This window comes from Varanus komodoensis, unplaced genomic scaffold, assembly GCF_004798865.1.
Source record: "Varanus komodoensis strain SLA01 unplaced genomic scaffold, ASM479886v1 scaffold9, whole genome shotgun sequence".
Classification (NCBI taxonomy): domain Eukaryota; kingdom Metazoa; phylum Chordata; class Lepidosauria; order Squamata; family Varanidae; genus Varanus; species Varanus komodoensis.
The window spans coordinates 29,303,510-29,323,103 of record NW_025336598.1 but is presented as its reverse complement, the minus strand read 5'-3'; the positions used below and the strand labels follow the sequence as shown (position 1 = coordinate 29,323,103).

The window sequence follows — 19,594 nt, the reverse complement described above, 5'->3', positions numbered from 1 at the left end:
GGAGACCCCTTTCCCAGCTGGCATCCTCCAGATGTTGCCCACCAGCCCCAGCCAATACCACCAATAGTCAGAAATCCTGGAAATTGTAGTCCAAAATAATTATTTATTTTGTAAATAATTATTACAAAATTATGTGGCATTTTTACATAGCACAATTAAAAATCTTGGAGAAATACTGTTTGGGAAATCCACTAGAGTCTGAATATGAGCCACTGCAGTCACTGAAATCTAATCCTTAAGAGAGTTTGTGGTGGTTAATGTTAGCCTGGGGACATGAAGCTCACTGGTTACTTTGGGTCATTCCCTTACTCTCAGCCTAACCTAATTTGACAGGGTTGTTGTGAGGATAAAATGGAGCTATGAAAACCACATTGGATTCCTCACAAGAGGAAAAAAGTGGGATATCATTGGAATGTAATAATAATAATAATAATAATAATAATAATAGAAAAGCATCTTGCATCTTGAGCCAATGAAATACTTGGGGTAGAATCCAATGGGGAGTTTAAGCCCTCCAGTTTTTTAGTATTTTGCCAGTTCTCTTCCACAAGTGGATTTCACTAAAATAAGAGATTTTTAACAGTTCTTAGAGCCATGGATGAAATGGAAACACTTGATTTTGGAAGGAAGCAAGTCAGCACAGCTCCCTCATGCAGTCATAGCAGCAGTGCAAAATCCCCATGGCATAAACAGTGGTCTGCTTACATGACACTTTAGGTGCATTGGAAGAGGATTGGCTGAAGCAGAATCACCCCTTTGGATACTGCCTTTGAATTTTCCTGCGACTTTAAAAGCAGTCCTCAGCAATGGCTAAGGATTATGCTGTCATGAGCCCGGGTTTCCTCGTTTGCATGTTCAAAAGATGCAGCCCCTTTCCCTTGCAAAGTGTTCTTTATTGACAAAAAAGCACAAAACACCCAGAAGGAATATCTAAGCATGTATAGAATGGTTTGTTGAACTAAATCTAGTATTCACCTCTAGGAACTCTCCTTCTGAGAATGCCTGGGCCCCATCCCTTCAGGAGGGGTCTCCTGAAATTAAGAAGCCTCATCTCCATGCACCAATCTTCTAATTGGGCTGTTCTCCTTTGCTGGTGATGCATCCTGGAATCAAGAGCCATGCCCGTCTTACCCAAGTCTGAGAAACTCCTGCTCCAAGTTCCCTTCCACCAACTGGTTATTCCTAAAGCCTGCCTGGCTGCCTGGGGAGGCTAGCTTTGAGAGAAGAGCCTCCATTTCTCTCTTCTTGGAGCCCACATTCCCAGCCCCGCCGCTCCAGTTCTGCTTCATATTCTGATTCCGATTCCTCTAAAGTTCTTGAGCATGAGTGCCCAAAAACAGACATCTTTCTCACTTCCAACATATCCAGTGATTTGGTTGTGTGTGAGGTTTTTTGTTTGTCCTATATTTTAACTTTTATGTTAAGAAAGAGGAAAATCCTTGAGCTCATCCAGTGACCCACAATACTTTAACTTACTTTTTTCTGGAAAACTGCCATGGGTTTTCAAAATCTTGATTAGTCCAGAATATCACCAGTTACTGCTGCCCTTTAGAGAGCAGAATGTAGGCGAAGTGAGGAAATCTGCTGTGAAGCTGTTGGAAAAGAACAGTGTGTCTTTTCCAAAATACCAATAGAAATGCTGTTTCCTATGGGAAAGAGTCTCTTTTCATTAAACCCTCTCTGTTCTTCCTCCAGGTTACTCTTCAGGAAATCATACTGCATGTTAAGAATTAAAAAAAAAAGATCTAAAACCAACAGATTTTGTATAGATACAAAATCACAAATTTCTTTCTGGTGGTTGGTGTTAGCTTTAGCCTCTTTATAACTGTCACTTGCTGATAAAGTATATATGTATGTATATACATATTTCTATAATGCAATATAGCTGAAACTTTCCGAGTGGTTTAAATTAATGCATAAAAACAATACAATATAATAAAAATCTAAAATTAAAGCAATGTGAAAATGCATTTAGAGAGTCAGTGTGGTGCAGTGGTTAAGAGCATGAGACTGGGACTCAGACTATCTGGGTTCTAGTCCCTGCTCAGCCATGGAGCCAACTGGGTGACTTTGGGCCAGTCACAGACTCTCAGCCCAACCTACCTCACAGGGTTGTTGTTGTGGGGATAAGGTGGAGGAGGAGAATGATATAAGCTGCCTTGAGCCCTTTGTAGGAAAAAGGCAGGATATAAATTGAAAAATAAATAAATAAATTTAAAATAGCTAAAACATACAGTAAAAATGACCATGTAAAAGGAAAGATGAAAATCACCTGGACCTGGTAATCCGCCTCAAGATCCTGGGTAACTAAATAAATCTTTAAAGGCTTCAGCATAAAGGGCCATCTTAACATGGCACTGAAAAGATGACAGGTGGGCCATGGTGGGGAGGTTTTTCCATAGATAGGGGCCACCACAGAGAAAGCCCTCCCCCTTGTTGCAGCCCTCCTGAGTATAACTCAGTGATAGATTTGTTTCTGGACCTCAGCTGCTTCGACACAAAGGATTGCCAACCCTCCCCACCCCCAGTAGGGCTTCCTTGCCTTTAACACTGATGTGCCAAGGTGAAACCTCTCCCAGCACATAGACACAGCTGTTGGATGTGACATGCCCTTTAGCAGCTGCTGCGGATCACAGAGCTCTTACAACACCGTAGGAGTCTTGTCAGGCAATTCTGTAGGAGATTCCACAGCAGGAGATATAGAACAAAGATGATGGTAACTTTCAGTCATCTAACTGCTCCAGCATATGCATTGAATGTGATTTATTTTGGGCGTTGCCCTTGCCCTTTGCATTTGTCTGTGTTTTGCTTCTGTCAGCTGTGAGGGTTCAGCATGAACACAGAACAAGCTGTGACAAAGAGAGTGCTGATGGGGGAGAGAAATGTCCGCAGGAGCAAGGGAATGCCCTGACACAGTCTTGTTTACATGCACGTCTGTCTGGGGTATGCTAGGTGGATTCCTCTATTCTGAAGCTGAAATCATTTTCTTTTTGCATACTTGACAGAACTGGTTGTCAGAACTCTTGTCATTCTCACTTCCCTACCCCATCTATCCACAGGCCTCTGTTTTCTTATCTCAGTAAGGGCTGCATCTGTTTAAGGTCTCTGTAATGGAGTGTAAATACATGTTTGTGTTTTCTTTTTCTGTCTTTAAGCCCACCATTTGTCTGAGCTTTATTTATGTATTATGTATGTATAGGCTGTTGCATTAGCTCACACTTGGATTCTCTGAGTGACTTAAAAATAATTAGAACCATATAACATTTTAGAAATCTAAAACATTGGAGCATTAACAAAACATCCAAAAGTATAACAAAGTATAATTCAATAAATTAAACCATTACATAAAACCATTTAAATAAACCATTTAAAATTAAAATAAAACTATAAACCAGAATAAAATCCAAATTGCCACTAAAATCAACTATTAAAATAGCCAGAGAAAAGGTATACCTTTGCCTGGTACTGAAATTATAACAATGATGGCACCAGGCACACCTCTCTCGGGAGCCAATTCTAGAGATGGGGAACAGCCACAGAGAAGACCCTTCAGAGCCATTTAGAGTTTTATAGGTAAGTACAAGCATTTTGAATTGGGCCCAGATTTCCACTGGTAATCATAACTACATATTCCACTGGTGTAATACATGCCTGTGGATTGGTTCTTATTAACAGTTGCATGGCCCTATTTTGAACCAGTTGGACTTTCTGGACCATCTTCAAAGGCAGCCTCATGTAGAGAAAACAGGTTCTTTCTGTTCATTGCAGATTCTAATAGTGATCTTTTCTGTTTAAATTACAACTTGTACAGCAGGCGAGACTAATGTTCCCAGTTTTTTTTTTTTTAATGACTAGAATCCTTGAGCTACAAATGCCAGAGTCTTTGGAGTGATTTAAAGGTTCAGAAGAAACAGTCAGCCTCTAACATTTTATCATTATTATTTATCATTTGTTCCTAGAAAATTCTTAGCTCCTAAATTAATTCATTCACTAAATTTCTAATCGCCCAATAACCAGCGTAGTTGGTATCACAGACTGAGAAAACACTATGTAATATCCTATATCCACTAAACATAAGGGCATGCTTTCCTGCTATGTGAATGAGTCATAATGCACTCTACTAACCATTTGCCTCTAATGGTTTATTTTCTCTCTCTCTAACTTTGCAGGTTTATAGCCAAGCCATGTGCCTTAGGCCTAAAAGTTCAGGCCAATGGACCACAAAAAGCTCAGCCGAATGCTATTCTCGAAAAGGTCTTCACTGCAATTACAAAGGTACTATATTGACCTACAATCTTATTCATTTACTTGGGAAAAATAAAGCAGTATCCTCCAATATGGAATACGATTCCAATTCGTGGGTGCCTTCAGAAAAGTGTCTTCTGGGTGTGCTTTCCATGCCCCCTGCCCACAAACCAGGCTTGCTTTTGCAGCATTATTGGAAGCTGCTATTTGCATTTTGATTTTTCAGAGTCATGTGGAAATGATGCTACATTGGTTCCATTGTATGAAGGGGAAGCGGGTCTCCATGAAGGGGAAGTGAGTGGGGAAGAAACAGATACTCTAAAGATAAAGGCACTCAACACAGATGGGTGGTGATCCTTTCAGCTGCCTGAGAATGCTATGTGCTGACAGGCCTGGACCAGAATTATTAAGTTTGATTTGCTGACAGCCTAAAAAAGCAGTTCATGTTGAGACAGTAAAAGAACCAGATTTTTAAGACCTATAATCATGCTTATGAAAGACGTGCTCTGAGGCAGCTGTAAAACTGAAGTAACCTGTGCATAACATTTCAGAGAAGGAACTGAACTGGTTCCAAAGTGTTTCCAGAAAAAAAATACTCCTTTTGCCCTAGGCGTCATCCTTATGCAAAAGCATTTCCATCCCTAATTCCAGGTACTGTTGCTGGAGTGCAAACAGAAGACCACATAATAGCATTTTCAACTCCATGTATAGAGCATAGACTGCCCACCATGTTCAGATTTCCAGGACTGTTACCATAAAATCTGGGGAATAAGCCATATGTATGGCGTCAGTTTTGCCAGCCATGGCACCTTGTGATCAAGAAAGCGGCATGTGTTATTTTCCATAGGTGAGTGCATGCAGGAAAGTAATGTTCAGAAATTGAAACTGAGGCAGCAGAACCATTTGTGAATGCATGTCATAAAAGTTGTAGAGTGTTCTAAATGTAAGCTTTTTGCATGCTTTGCAGCATCATTTCATAAAGGTTACAGCAGCAAATATTACTGGATGTCAGAAGAGCAGGCTTGGCCCTACCATGAGATACATTAAGGTCGTCTGTCACACATGGAGCACTGTCAGGCTATTGAGCAGCATATAAATTTGCAAATATAAATAAATATGGATTGAAAGGAGCAGTAGCTTGGTGCAACCCATCGCTGTTTCACTTGCCACCACCTGGCATTTTCTTCATTCAGCTCCCCCTGTTCCACAGCTGTCACTCTCTTTGTTGGCATGCAGTTGCCATCATGTGGCTTCTCTGCCTGTCCACCTGCTGCCCCCTACCGGCCATTGGCAGGCTTCACCTTCGGTTGTTGTGCATCTCAGCTTGCAGCAAGTGTGTAACGCTAGAGACAGCCCTGTTCCAGTCTGCTGGCTCAGCTGGACTTCAGCTAGCTGCCTTTTGTCATTCTGCTCCACTTCTCCTGAAGCCGTCTACTCTATGAAAGGGAAAAGAAAGTAGTTGGGCAAGCTGCAGGCCTCCCGGGCAGCAATTCCCCCATTTTTACATCAGAGACATGCATAAAACTAGTATCAGCAGTTGATGGTGCTCTCTGTGTGCTTGGCATCCATTCACCTCTCCATTCCCCCTTCTCATCTCCCTTCTCAGATAGAGAAGTTGCTTCATTGTGAAGGTAAACAGAGTGATATTTGGGCGCAAGCTGTTGCCCAATCCCATCTCTTAGCCTGCTTATATTCCCTCCCAGCACATAGCTCCTTGGGGTGCAATCCTAGAGGAGTCTATTTGGAAGTAAGTTTGGTTACTTACAGTGGTATTTACCCACAGATAAGTATGTTTAGAACTGCAGCATTAAAATAGTTAGCAAAGAAACACCCTAGGGTTGCACTGTTACCCTCCTTTCTCTTACATAGTGCCATTAGATAATACACCATAGTAAGAAGTCAGCTCTGCCACCAACAGCCCCTCCAGAGTGCCCAAATGGCACATTAATGGAGCTGTCAGTGGCCTGATGCTCCCCTCTTTCTAAATGAATGAATGAATTGCACTCCAAATGTGTGCAAATATTTTTATTGGTTTTTTTTAATGTCTAGGGGCTTGGTAATGTGGAAAAGAGCAGCCCACTCCCTTTTATTACAGCACAGAAGTTTGACAGCTAGTTGTCAAAACTCTAATTATTTTTCAAGAAGTTTTTGTTTTACAAGCCTACCCATGTCCTACCCATGCACAAGGACATATGCGGACAGAAAAACAAGAGGTAGCGGACCAGTGACACCTCCTCCATTGTGCTGCTTGGGTGCTTCGGAGAGGCTGTTAGTGGCGGAGTTTGCTTCTTACTGGGACACTTTGGAGGGACTCTCAGTGACTGGCAAAACAGATTGTGAAAATCAGTCTTGGGAGGAAGCAGAGGAAAACCATGGGAGCACTGAGCATGGTGGGAAGGGAGGCTTCAGCTACAAATTCTACTGGAATGCGGGCTGGCGGAACAAGGGGAAAGCAGTGCGAAAATCAGAGAATCAGCCCAATTGTCAGTTGAGCTCACCAAGGTTTCAAGAAGAAATCTACTGTGGCTTACTGCCAGGATGCATTGGTGTGACAAGTAAATATGGATTGTTTTATATCTACGTAAATGCCTTTCCATGACCTTTGTACATCTGAATTCTCTGATCACCATAAAGTGCATGTATGGAACATGGATTGTGTGTGGAACTCTTTGTTAAAATGTAAATGAATCAATGGTATTTAGAGGTTTGGAAAAGAAAATAACTCTGTGCCCAGACTTTCTACAGCAAGTGTCAAATGGAAATTACTGGCTGTGCTTCCAAATGCAGCTCAGAAATAATAACAACAATTAATTATTACAAATATTTAAATGCCATTCTTTGAAGTGTGAAACTTATTAGAGAAAGCAAATGTCAATATACAGCAATGATTCTTGACAGGCTAGTGAATGCTAGCCAGGTAACTGGAAAAACTCATGCATGCAGAGACCAGGCATGGTCTGCACGCACATAAAGCAACCACCATGTTGAAGCTAAGCAGGTCTGAGCTTGGAGGGGAGACCAGCTGGGAACTGCATGTAGCTGGCCTGGGAGAAAGGTGGGATATAAATATAATTAATTAATAAATGCAGAACTGTAGGAATGGGAAGGCTGCTGCTAGCCTCCCACTTTGGATAGTTATCTTAAATTCACAGTGCAATAAGACTTTCAGTAGGTGCAGCATGCTACAAAATACATTGTTGTTAAGAACAATGGATTGTGTCTTACTTAGGGTAGACCCACAGAAGTGAATGGAGGTTGTTACCCCACAATCCCTTGTCACTTCACTTTGCAGGGGTACATCTTACTTTGGAAGGAGTCATAGTACTTTGCAAATGTTTGGTGAAATAGTGAGAAATGTTTTGATTGCTGTTTGTAAATGGAGATACCAGACTCAGGATGGCAAAAACTGCATAATTATTTTGCCCTATTCCCTAGCTAAAGCACAGGTGTCCATGCAGCCATCGCCATCTTGGCTACAAGAGAGAAAGATTACAAGACTGGTACTGCTGTGGTCCGCTTGGGACAAGCTGACCAAGCTGCACACACGTGTGTGTCCTCACGTGTTACATTCTTTGAAACCCACTTTTTCCCTCTTCACAAGGGAAGGGGTTCTTTGTGCATGTTCTTTCTTGCTTTGTGATTCCATTTAAAGTCTGTAATTGCTCATCCTTTTCTGTGTGCAGGTTAGCCTTGGATGTAGCAAGCTCTATTCCCCATGTAAATAATTTCATTCTGAATCACTACTTAACTTAAGTGTTTATTTTAACACTACGTAAGCCAGGTACCTGTGGTGGCCTGCCAAACCTGGAGCTGAAGCAAAAGTACCTTTTGAACTTGGCCTTAGAAAAGGAGGCTGTTAGTTACAAAGGTGGCACCAGCGTATTTCTGGGTGCAGTTTGTATTGCTGAGATAGTTTTTTCATGTGTGGGGGCATGTTCCAAAAGGTATCTCTTCCATATAAGATCATACAAAGCTACTCTATATTGAATCCAGTCATTACTCCAGCTAGCCCAGCATTGTTAACAGCGAATGGCAGTTGCTGTCCAAAGTTTTTCCAGGAGTTTTTCCAGCCGTACCTGGAGATTGGACCTGGGACCTTCTGCATGCTGCAACACAGGTGGTCTGTTACATGGAGCATCCACCCAACCTCAGTATTCCCAAGGTGGTGCAGCTGTTGCCACATTTTCCCAGAAAGGGGCAATTACATCATCATACTGATAGGAAGGTTGAACCCAATGCTGTGATGTCCCCATGCAAATTATAACACAATAGCTAAACTAAATAAGCATTTGAGAAGCCAAGGGAACAGGAGACGTTTCTGGAATCCCAGGGAGCCTAGACACAAGGGAGACTTTCTGTGAACTCTCAGCTTAAAATAGCTCATCTTTCAAAGAGCCTCAAGGGCTGCAAAAGCACAAAGGCAGGAAGGGCCCAAGGGCTGAGATGGTAGAACAGTGAAGGAACCTGAGACCATAAAGGGGCCTGCTGCTACCCAAGCCCTGGGAAGGCAAACAAATGGGTCTCTCAACCATTGAATGATATTATAAAAACAGGAGTGCATCTATGGACTTAGCTTTACCACAAGGGAAAACTAACAAAGCTAATATTAATCTAACAGAGAATTTCAGGAAAAATGAGGCCTTTGAATATCATACCAGATATCTCAATCTGAGATTTTGATGGGATTTGGACATTTGTGGAAAGTGAGATACGATTGGAGTTTTGACAACTTGGCTAGCAAACTTTCTCCCCAAAATAAACATAGAAAGAAAGACTGTAGCACAGGTTAATAGAGCGCTCCAAGCTAAACCTGTAGTGGGAGTGTACCTGAGGGATATTGCTGCGTGCTTCACTAATAAAGCAGTAAAAGAAGCCTTAGTGGTAAGACCCAGTTTGGGTATGCTATTTCTGTATCAACGTTATCCCATCAAAGTGTTTCAAGACTTGAGCCCTGATTCTCTTCATAGATGAATGCTGTTTAAATACTTCAATTTTAAGCGTATAGATGGGAACACCCAGTTAAAGTCATCATTAAAATGGATGACACCATGATTAACTACCACACTAGGAGGCCATAAAATTCCTTATGCACCGTGAATCTGAGCTCAGGAGGAAGTGGGAGGAAATTCTAGTGCAGGAGAAGAGGAAGAAACAAAAAACTGAAGATGGGATCCTAACAAAAATGTGGAGTCAACAAGATTTAAAGACAGAATCTCTAATCCTAATCAATCCTGTAAATTCTTTTGAGAGTGAAGTCAAATTACTTTCAATTGCAACTCACAAATACTTATCACTGGTATTATGTTTTAGCTTAAATGAATGAATATTTGTATGTATAGGGGGGGGTAACACACACTATTTTTTGCCTCCTTATATTCTTGATTCAGTTTTACCCTCTTCTGGGGATGTAGAGCCAAAGTTGGGCATCCTAAGTTTCTGGCGGGTGTAGGGACCTGGCCTTTATTTCCCAAAATAGAGCATTCCAAGGTGGATACATCAGACTCCGGACTGGAAGAAGAGCAAGGTTTATAATTCTGAGCTGAAGTGAAAGTTTCAAGATAAACCAAGCAGCTGGTGAGGACCAGATCATGTCTAGATTGGGGGCAAATATTGTAGTAAAGGGAGGCCAGATAAAGAGGAATGTAACAATAGTATCTGGCATACTTGTGGTCTGGGCTACAAGCAGCAGGAACCTTCCTGAGGAGGGAGCTAATTCCATTTAGTAGAGAAGGGAGAAGAAAAATTCAGTGTAGATTCAATTTTGAATCAGCTTTTCATCCTGAGCAGCATACTTTCTAATTACCTGGCTCATTAACTTGATGGGTGTCTTTTGCTAAAATCACCCTTTTCTGTATCATAAAGCCAGTCCTGGCTGTTATGTTTTAATATAGTAAAAGATTGTAGTTAGAAGCCTCTCCTCTTGATCTACTTGAAAGGGAAAAGCAGAGAAATTTGGGTGGGAGACCAGCTCATGACACCAAGTTAGCTTTGTTCATTTTGCTAGCTGGTTCTATAAGAAATATTTGTAATTTTTTCTTTTCAATTTCTCAACACCAAGCCAAGGCTTAGAATGACTTCAAGTGCAGAAATGTTAATTATACAGAGTCACACAGTAACAATCTGTAAAGATGTTCTGACTAAAGAAAAATAAATAACTTATGTATATAGCAAATATTTATACATATATAAATGCAATATATACATGTGTATATATATAAAGGTAATATTTACAAATGTGTGTGTGCGTGTGTAATGAGAGCCAGTGTGGTATAGTGGTTAAGAGTGTGGGATTGGGACTTAGGTGGTCTGGTCCTAGTCCCCATTCAGCCATGGAGCCAACTGAGCAAATTTGGGCCTGTCACAGACTCTCAGCCCAACCTACCTCAGAAGGCTGTTGTTGTGGGGAATGTTGAGAATAGGAGAATAATGTTAGCCACCTTGAATTCTTTAAAAGAAAGAAAAAGGTGGTATACACATCAAATAAATAAATAAATTCTCTTAATGTGTGGGGTTTGGAGGATTTCCATTTAGAGAAGAATCCAAAATATTTTAAAGGAGAGACAGCCTAAATAAGGCTAAGAATAAGAAGTAATTTTTAAGTAATTGGCATGCTGACTAATTTGAGGTAAAGGGGTTTTCCAGATTTCAAGGGGAGCATCTATAGCATTGGTAGGGATGGGGAGGCAACTTCCTAGTAGCAGAACCCTGTCACCTTCCTTTGGCTGAGTCGTTTTCATTAAAGAATCCATGGAAGGGTTAAAACTGGTAATGGGCTTTGTTTAAGTGGACCAAATAAAGATCCACTTAGATTTTTTGAAGTAGTATTTCAAAAACTAGATAGCTTTAGGAAGGAAAAGTAATCTTAGGGAGAGACAGGAAAATGGATACAAATTACGCAAAGGGATTCCCCCAAACTACACCATTTCATTTATTACATTTGTATGCTAGCCCATAGGATTCTTTGGGCATCTTACAATAGAACAAAAAATACATATTCCAAACAAATACATTAATACATTAGAACAATACAGTCAAGCAATACAATATTTAACTGTAAGCAATACAAATTCAAAATAAACAGTGCAATTATATAATACATAATGCAATCCAGCATATCAGTACATAATACAATATAATATATAATGCAATTTATAATTTCAATAATTATAAGCTACAGCTATGGTCCCGTCCACAGACGACACCCAGTTACTCATCAGTGTAGTTGAAGAAACACAGCCACACCGTCCCCTGTGGGTTACACCCACGTACAACAGGGTAGCCCAAAAGGTTCACAAAAAAAAAGCCCAGTCTCCAAGACCCCACCCAAGAGGCAACATGGCTCCCTGCTCCTGGCCAGCTCCTCCTAATGTGTCTCTTTGCTCCCCTGTTTCCTCGATGGCGCCACCATTTTTCCCACAACCAGCCACACCAACTGAGGTCGAGCTGGAGAACATGGGGGACAGCACAGGTGGCCCCCTGCAGCAGGCTGGAAGCAGCAGGCAGGCAGTGGACCAGATCCCATTCTCTCAAAACTTGTATTATATTAATATGATCTAGTTGACACATGTTAACTAATACACCTGTCCTGAAGCTGTAACTCAAGTCTCCAATCAACTCATATGGCAGCCAGCCATAAAACTCAAGACTTTTATTGCTACTTTCTACAAGATTTAGCATGCAACAGATAAGATTTAGCAGAGAACTTCTTGCAACACAGTTGCACCCTCCTTTCTGAACTATCTGAGAAGTTCATGTGGGATTAGATTTTCCTGTCACATCTTTTCATTCGTGGGTGGGACAAACCTCTGTCTTGTCGTTGCAATCGGTCCAGACGCAATTGATCTAAATGCCTTAAACTCTGCCTAAGTTGGGCGTGTGCCAGATTTACTGTTACGTCTTCTTGTTCTCCTGAACTCTGCCCAGCAGCTTCAGAGTCAGGAGGTGGGGGCGGGGGGAGGGGCAATTTGTTCAAGCACCTTAGAGTCAGGATGAGGAGAAGCTACTCGTTCGGAAGCCTCATAGTCAGGCTGTGGGGAGGCTAGTTGCTCAGAAGCCGAAGAGTCATGCTGTGGGGGGGCTATTTGCTCAGCAGTCCCAGAGTCAGGCTGCAGAGGGACCGTTTGGGCACTGGGCCCCAAGTATAAGTCCCCTTGTTCCAATGCCTGATTCTCTCTGTGAATGTTTGACTCTTTCTTGCGAGTCGACGTCTCTGTCGAGCCGTCAGGCACGACAGCACCCTATGGAAAAGACTACATTTTTATTCAGTTAAGAATGAGGTGGACAGTGGAGCTGAAAGTGGGCAGTAGTGCTGAAAGCGGCTAACTTTGTGTCATTCACAGTGACTGTTCATGCCCCAGTGTCAGTTGTGCTGACTGCAGTGCACTTCCAATATAAATTGTTTTCCTGGAAAGCATATTCCTCTCTACTCTTGCATCAGAAATCTAGGAATAAGTTAAGAAAAGTACCATATGACTTCCATAAATACAATACTCCAAATATTTAGTAAGGAAATAAAGTTATTTTGATCAGATTAGACCAGAAGTGTACCTAACTTAAAAGCACGGGGAACAAACAAAATTGCAATCAACCTAGTCTATTAAGCAAAAGCATGGTGAGTTTGGAGATAAAAACACTGAACTCATATCAAATTTTAAAATGCATGAAAAAATCATTTAAAAAACAGACAATAGGGGAAAACATGCAATCTCAAAGCAATGTGACCAAATTACAGTGGTTTTTTTCCAAAACATATACACATCTGATTTATCCAGATTTTTGTGTATAACATCCTTTTTGGAGAAGGGGAATCTAACCAAATTAAGCTCATATCACAAAGCCCAGTGTACAAATGGCTTTAGAAACAAACTTCTACAAAATTGTAGTGGGTGATCCAGGCACTCACTCTTTGCTAACTTTTCAGGGTCATATGTCGTCAGATGAGGAGGAGGAGGAGGAGGAGAGAGCAATGGAGGGGGTAGGATCAAAAGGGGACAGAAATCTTTGAAGCTCCATCAAGGCCACTTCCTGCAGTTTTCCAGGCTGACTGTGAGAGCAGGTCTGTTTGGGGGGGGTGGTTCAGGGGAAGAGCAGGAGAACGTGCCTGAACCTATCCTTAATCTCATGATGAGGTGTCAGGAAAGAGGAGCTACCCAGTTAAAGGATTTGCATAGATCTTCCTGCCTGGCTCTGTACCAGCAGGAGCCACCCTGAAGGTGGAGTGACAGCCTTACTGAACCAGAGGAAATGGGTAAGGCTTTGCAGTTCATCTCTTTACATTGAGCAGAGCCTTATCTTTCAGCTTGATGGAAGGCTACTTAGAGTTACATTGCCTTGTTAGCTGTGACATCTCAATAAAGATCTGCATTGTAAAGGATTGTCTTCTGTTTTGGAGGAAAAGGAGGGAAGGGTCTGGCTCAGGGCAGAAGCATGCCTTATCTATTTATTTATTTATTTATTAAAACATTTTTATGCCGCCCCATTCGCCAAAGCCTCCGGGAGGCTTACAACAATAAGTTAAAATAATTATAATATAAATCAAAAATATAAACATTAAATTAAAAATACAAAAATACAGTATAAAATAAGCTGCCCTGGCCAGATAAAATCCAATAGTATTAACAGTTAAAATGCCACTTGAATAAAAAGGTCTTCGCCTGGCGCCAAAAAACAAGTAAAGTAAACATTTACTTAGTTTAATGATATTGTGAAAGACCACAAAGCTGCAAACCTGGCTAAACTCTAGGGAAATACTTCTCCCCAAACTCAGGAAGAATACAGAGGAAACAGATTTTTATACTCATATTATCCTTCTAAATTAATATTATATACTGTTTACTAGTATCTTAGCTGAAAGTTTGGATGAAATAACCCTTCTGAATATAAAAAATCAATTCAGTTGTATTAAAAATAAATCTATTTCAGACTCTTTTGGGAGTTTATATAATACACCACTGCTCCAAAACAAAAAGCAAAACACATGTGATTGCTTCCCTGGATGCAATTAAAGCTTTTCACAAGGAATGGTGATACATCAGAGGATAAGTTAATTTTTGAAACTCGGAGAGAGATTTATATGCAACTTAGCAAGATTTATCTCCATAATAGAGCTATGAGTCAAACTAAGGGTATATAGTCAGTTCATTCACAGGAACTAAACAAGGATGCATTTTATCTCCACTGCTATTTGCATTCTCAAGTGAATCCCTAGCAAATATAATCAAGTAAGATCCAAACATAGGGAATATCAATTAATAGTTAAATTATTTAAAAAAGCTTTTTTTATGGATGACATAACCCTGACAATCCCAGACCCAACTATTAACTTGGTGCAAACTTTGATATTATTGGTCAAGTTGCAAGGTTAAAAATTAATGAAAGTAAATCTAAAATTCTTTATTTGAATAGAAGCATAACCACGAGATGTGTGATAGAACTAGCTACCAGTATACCTACGTGTCCTGATAAAATTAAAAAGTCGGGAATCCAGATACCAAAGACCTACAGAAAGTAATTAAATTGAACAATGTCCTATTATCAATAGAAAATAAATTGAAACCAATTAAAAAGTTGGAGGCATTTAAGGATATCCTGCTTTGTAAGATTGCAGCAATACAGTAGCAATCTTACAAAATTAACTTTTCTGTTCCAAATGTTTCCAATCACTACTTCAGGCAACTTGTGGGATGGGGGAGGGAGGCAAAAAATACTTGCTAGCTTTACACATGGTGGAAAAAAAACCCTTAGCTTAATAATCATGCTCTGTACTTAAGGTACATCAGCAGGGATGATTATCATATCCATTTTCAGCTCACAGCCAACTTTGAAGCATTTCAGATCAAACAAATGCTCCATATTATGGCTATTGATGCCAACAAATTTTGGATTCATTTGGAAGTATCTCTGAATAAGAAAGAGTAAGTAAGAAATGTGCCATTAATAAAAGATATTAATAGAGGTTTACCTCTAGGTAATCCACCTTTGACTGCTACACTGAAAGCATAGAAACATGTGGTTGGAAATTAATATCGTATCCTTCATCCCTGATGTCTTCCCTTCTATTTTAATACTGATAACCTTCCACTCTTTCAGGACCAAGAGGCATAGCACTTGCATACAGTGTAAGATCTGTTTAATGTTGAGGAACCAATAAAGGAACCTCAGTTGAAAGGACAGTTTTAAGAATGTAAAATTACTTGGTTCCAAGTGGCCTGAATTGTGGGAAATTAAAACTAACTGGTTCCAAATGGCCATATTACTTTGATTCCTGAAGCATAGGTGGTATGACCTGAAACCAACTTCAAACTCATTCTGACAGAAATTAATCTGAATGCAAAAGGTTTGGTCTCACAAATATAAAAAATCTCTGTAGAAATACCAATGGAAAATGCTAATGATGTAAAACTGGTATGCGACTATGGTTTAAATATTACAACTCAAGGTGATCAGTGGAATTCAGTGTGCCTTTACAAAATGATTTCATAAGTGAGGGAAAATGCAATTAAAATAATGTACAGGTGGCCAATAAAAATCAGCCACATTTATAAGAGGAGCAGTACTGGAAAGGCTGTGCTCAAAGGGGGACTTTAAAATATGTGCTGGGCTAGCAAAGTCACACAGAGATCTGGCAAGAAAATTTACAGATCGGGACATAGGTAAAGTGGCAGAGACTACTGCCCCTCTTTAGGAGACAACAAGGATCAACTGCGTAAGGATACGCTAACATTCTTCTGGACTGCAGCAAGAATGGAAATTGCATCAGTTTGAAAACCTGCATGCAAACCACCAGTTGAAAACTGGGAAAGGAGTGTTTTGAGATATCACTGTACCAAAATTATCCAAATAACTAAGGGTCATGTGCTGTCAACCTTAGCTTTTTTTAGTCAACAAGAGTGATTGGGGTTTGAAACTTTCCCAATCACATCTGACTGTCTGGAAGACCTAATTAATATTCCCTAAGTAGTAGACTCTCTAGAAGAAATTTAGCCAACGGATTTGTGTATCTGCATTGCTATGCCCAGCTCACTGTTGATAGATTATTTCATGTATGGTGTCAGTTATGTCTTCTTCTTGTATTATTTGTTAATGAAATTATAAGATAGGAAAAGGATATTTATGAGTATATATTTTGGATTCAAGAGAGTTTATTTTATGTCTGTATTAAAAAGTTGGCAAACTTAGAAGCTGTTTGTCATGGCTGCCTTTATACTGGCACTTTTACAGTGTAATCCTGTGTGTGTCTACTTGGAAGTAAGCTGTACAGTATGCACAGGACTGTAGCCTAATTTGTGATTTACCTGACAGATTTCAATGGGATCTGTATCCAAGTACTCTTCAGGGTTAGATTTGCAAAGATTAAAATGTCTTTCTTTAATTACAAACTGAAAATAGAGTCTTGCTGTTACTTAATTTGTCTAAGGCCATTCAGAAGACTTGATAGCTAAGCTGGAACTTTATACATGTCTGTAACTTGATCTGGTAGTAGGATCTAATGCTAATATGTCGTGTGAAGTATCAGCATAGGAGCAACCCTCTTGACCATCCTTTCTTTCAAATTTGGTAGCATCCAGATGAGAAGAGGCTGGAAGGGCTGTCGAAGCAACTGGACTGGGATGTGCGCAGTATTCAGCGCTGGTTTCGGCAGAGGCGCAATCAGGAAAAGCCAAGCACTCTCAGAAAATTCTGCGAGAGCTCGTAAGGAATCCCCACCCCCCACCCCACTGTGCACCCTGGGTTCTTTGGATTACTCTGTTTGGTTTTGTTTGCAAAAGGAAAAAACAGAAGTAGATTGTTCCCTCTCTTTTCAAATGGAGCTCAGTGCAATAATGCTTAATAACCAGAATGAATTTGGATTGAAAGTGATTTTGAATACTGCTGGAAAAAGTGGATGTAAATTACAGTTACCTAAAGGAACTCAGAGTATAATAGAATATATTTACTGTATAACCTATTTTCCATAGCCAAAACCAATTTAGCTATTTTAGAAGACTAGCTCTGAAGGTAACACAGTGTTTTTGGATAAATTTTAAGAGAGCCTGTTTCTCAGGGCAAAATTGTTTTGCATTTCAAGGAAGGGCATTATGCAAGTGCGAAACTTAAGAGCCAGATTTAGTCAGTGAATGAATGCTCATTAGACACCTGCACGGTTACATTGCCGTAGCTCAGCCTACCCTAACCTGATGCCCTTAGCACCAGTCAGCATGATCCATGTTCAGGAATGCTGGATGCAGTGGTCCAAGAAATCTGGAGGCCATCGGCTTGGATAATACTTTTTATCTGGGGACTTTTTGCCCCAGGCAGCCTCCTTGTAGGAGTAGGAAAATGATCAAAAACACCCGTTACCTCCTGGCCTCCTACCCCAAAAATGATACCTTCCCATCCTGAAGCTCCCCCACCAGTTATGAATATGCCATTGACAGTAAGTATGAAAAATAAGTTAAATGAGCTGGTGATCTGTTTCATTTGATTTGTTTGACTGCCTGACTACTGACCATTGGGTAGATTCAGGTTGCAGGATGATTTCACCATAATCACTATCAACTAAGAGACTGGAAAACTAATCAAATGTGTTTCAGGCTTTTTTTAAATCAATGCTTCTCATTGGTATCTTTTTCTATTCATGTGCAAATTGTATGTTAAATTGCTTATAGTGGAAGCAGCTACATCTGAGAGGAGAACCTTTCCCCCCCACTTTGGCTGTGCTCATGGCCACCATGTAGCACCTCATTGGGACAATTTGACTAGCCCCTGAGGTGGAAGTAAAGAAGGAAAGTGGGATGGTGTATAACCTCCAGCCCTGTGAGGCAGTTCTTTTGATTCCCAGGAAAGGATATCCCACCTCCAGGTTTTCCAGCTACAGACTGGGTGTAGTTCAGTGATACAGCCCAGCAGTTGCATTCACTAGACACTGAAACAGTTTAGTCCTGGCAACTATCAAAACAGTTTAATGCCCTACAATGACAGAGTAGACTTGGCCAAACGGTTTAACATTCTGTGACGATCAAAATAGTTTATTGTTGTGCAACACATCAAACACAAGCTAAGTTTCAAAGGTTGTAGCAGCTTACAGCATGCAGTGTGGATAGCATACAAGGGAACCCCCAATCAGCTGGAATGGAAGGCAGCTGAGGTTACCTCAAAAGGTCTGAACAACAGCATAAAGAAAATGGCAAACTTACGTAGATTACATGATTCAAAGCATAGCACATGCATACAGCATTCTACATTATGTTACAATCATAACATAGGAAGTATATTGATTACTTACACAGATATTAATAATAATAATTTAAAAAGAACTAATAATAATGAGTATCTCTGCCTGGCCTGCTGAGGTCCCTTCCCTGCTTGAAGGTGCCAAAGTGATAGCACATTCCTGCAAGCAGAGGCTCATGACAACCTCAGGCATGAAGGTACCTGTGTAGGTTGGCCAAGGGAGGGAACGCAGCAGCAGCAGCAGCATGTGTGTGTGTGTACTCCTTTTATCCATCTCTCTTGGGAACCCTCTGGCAGGAAGACTGGGAGAGATGGCCAGGAAGATTGTAACTGAAGCTCTATTGCTTTATTAACATAAACAAGGCAACTGAAGTTCACTTATGCGAAGCAAGGCCTACATTTTAAAACATCAGAGACGCAGGCCTAGATTTTCAGGTTGAGGTATGCCATAGATGGCTAGGCCATATTTGATATCCACCTGAAAAGAAGTATAATAATTATAGGTCAGCCTAAAAGGTGGATTGGCATCCCATCCCACTTCAGATGCTGAGCTGAAATATATCTATCTAAGTTATATCCTGTGAAAGTATTTAAAACTAGAACAAAAACAGTTTAAATTTATACTGGAATGGTTCTAGCAACTGCAGGGAGAAGCTTTGTACACAGACTGGATTGCCGGAAGGTCCAAAGTTAATTCCTCTCACGTCGTATGAAATGTATTTTCAAGTAAATGTTCTGAATGTCAGCAGCTTTAATGTTAAATTAATGTTAATTCACCTGGTATTTCACAGAACAAAAACAATGATTCATTTTAAAGGACTCATGGTAAATCCGATGAAGCAGCATTGTGAAGGGTTGTTTTTTTAATTGTACAGTGTTCCCACAGGTGAGCATATATCCTGCCATTGTTCTATTGGCAGCAAAAGGCACAGAGAATCCATTTTTGTTAAATCCCAAGAAGCAAGTGGATGATTTAAGAGGATATGTACATCAGTAGATATTAAAGAGTTCTGCAGTACAAGTTTTATCTGTATAATAACGTCCTTCCCAAAGGAGGCAACTATTGCACATTTCCAAAACATGCTGTAAAGACGCATTAGTAATCTTTACCCTCTAGCAGTTAGCTTCCTTGTACAAA

General features: G+C 40.4%; 1 protein-coding gene across 1 annotated transcript in view; it reads left to right on the top strand.

Moving 5' to 3' along the window:
- The window catches only part of CERS6 (ceramide synthase 6), a 118,346-nt gene that overhangs the window by 20,845 nt on the left and 77,907 nt on the right, over nt 1-19,594 (top strand). Inside the window, exons 2-3 of the mRNA XM_044417921.1 lie at nt 4,170-4,275; nt 16,805-16,935. Coding sequence (XP_044273856.1) covers nt 4,170-4,275; nt 16,805-16,935 — 237 coding nt within the window. The remainder of the gene's footprint in view (nt 1-4,169; nt 4,276-16,804; nt 16,936-19,594) is intronic.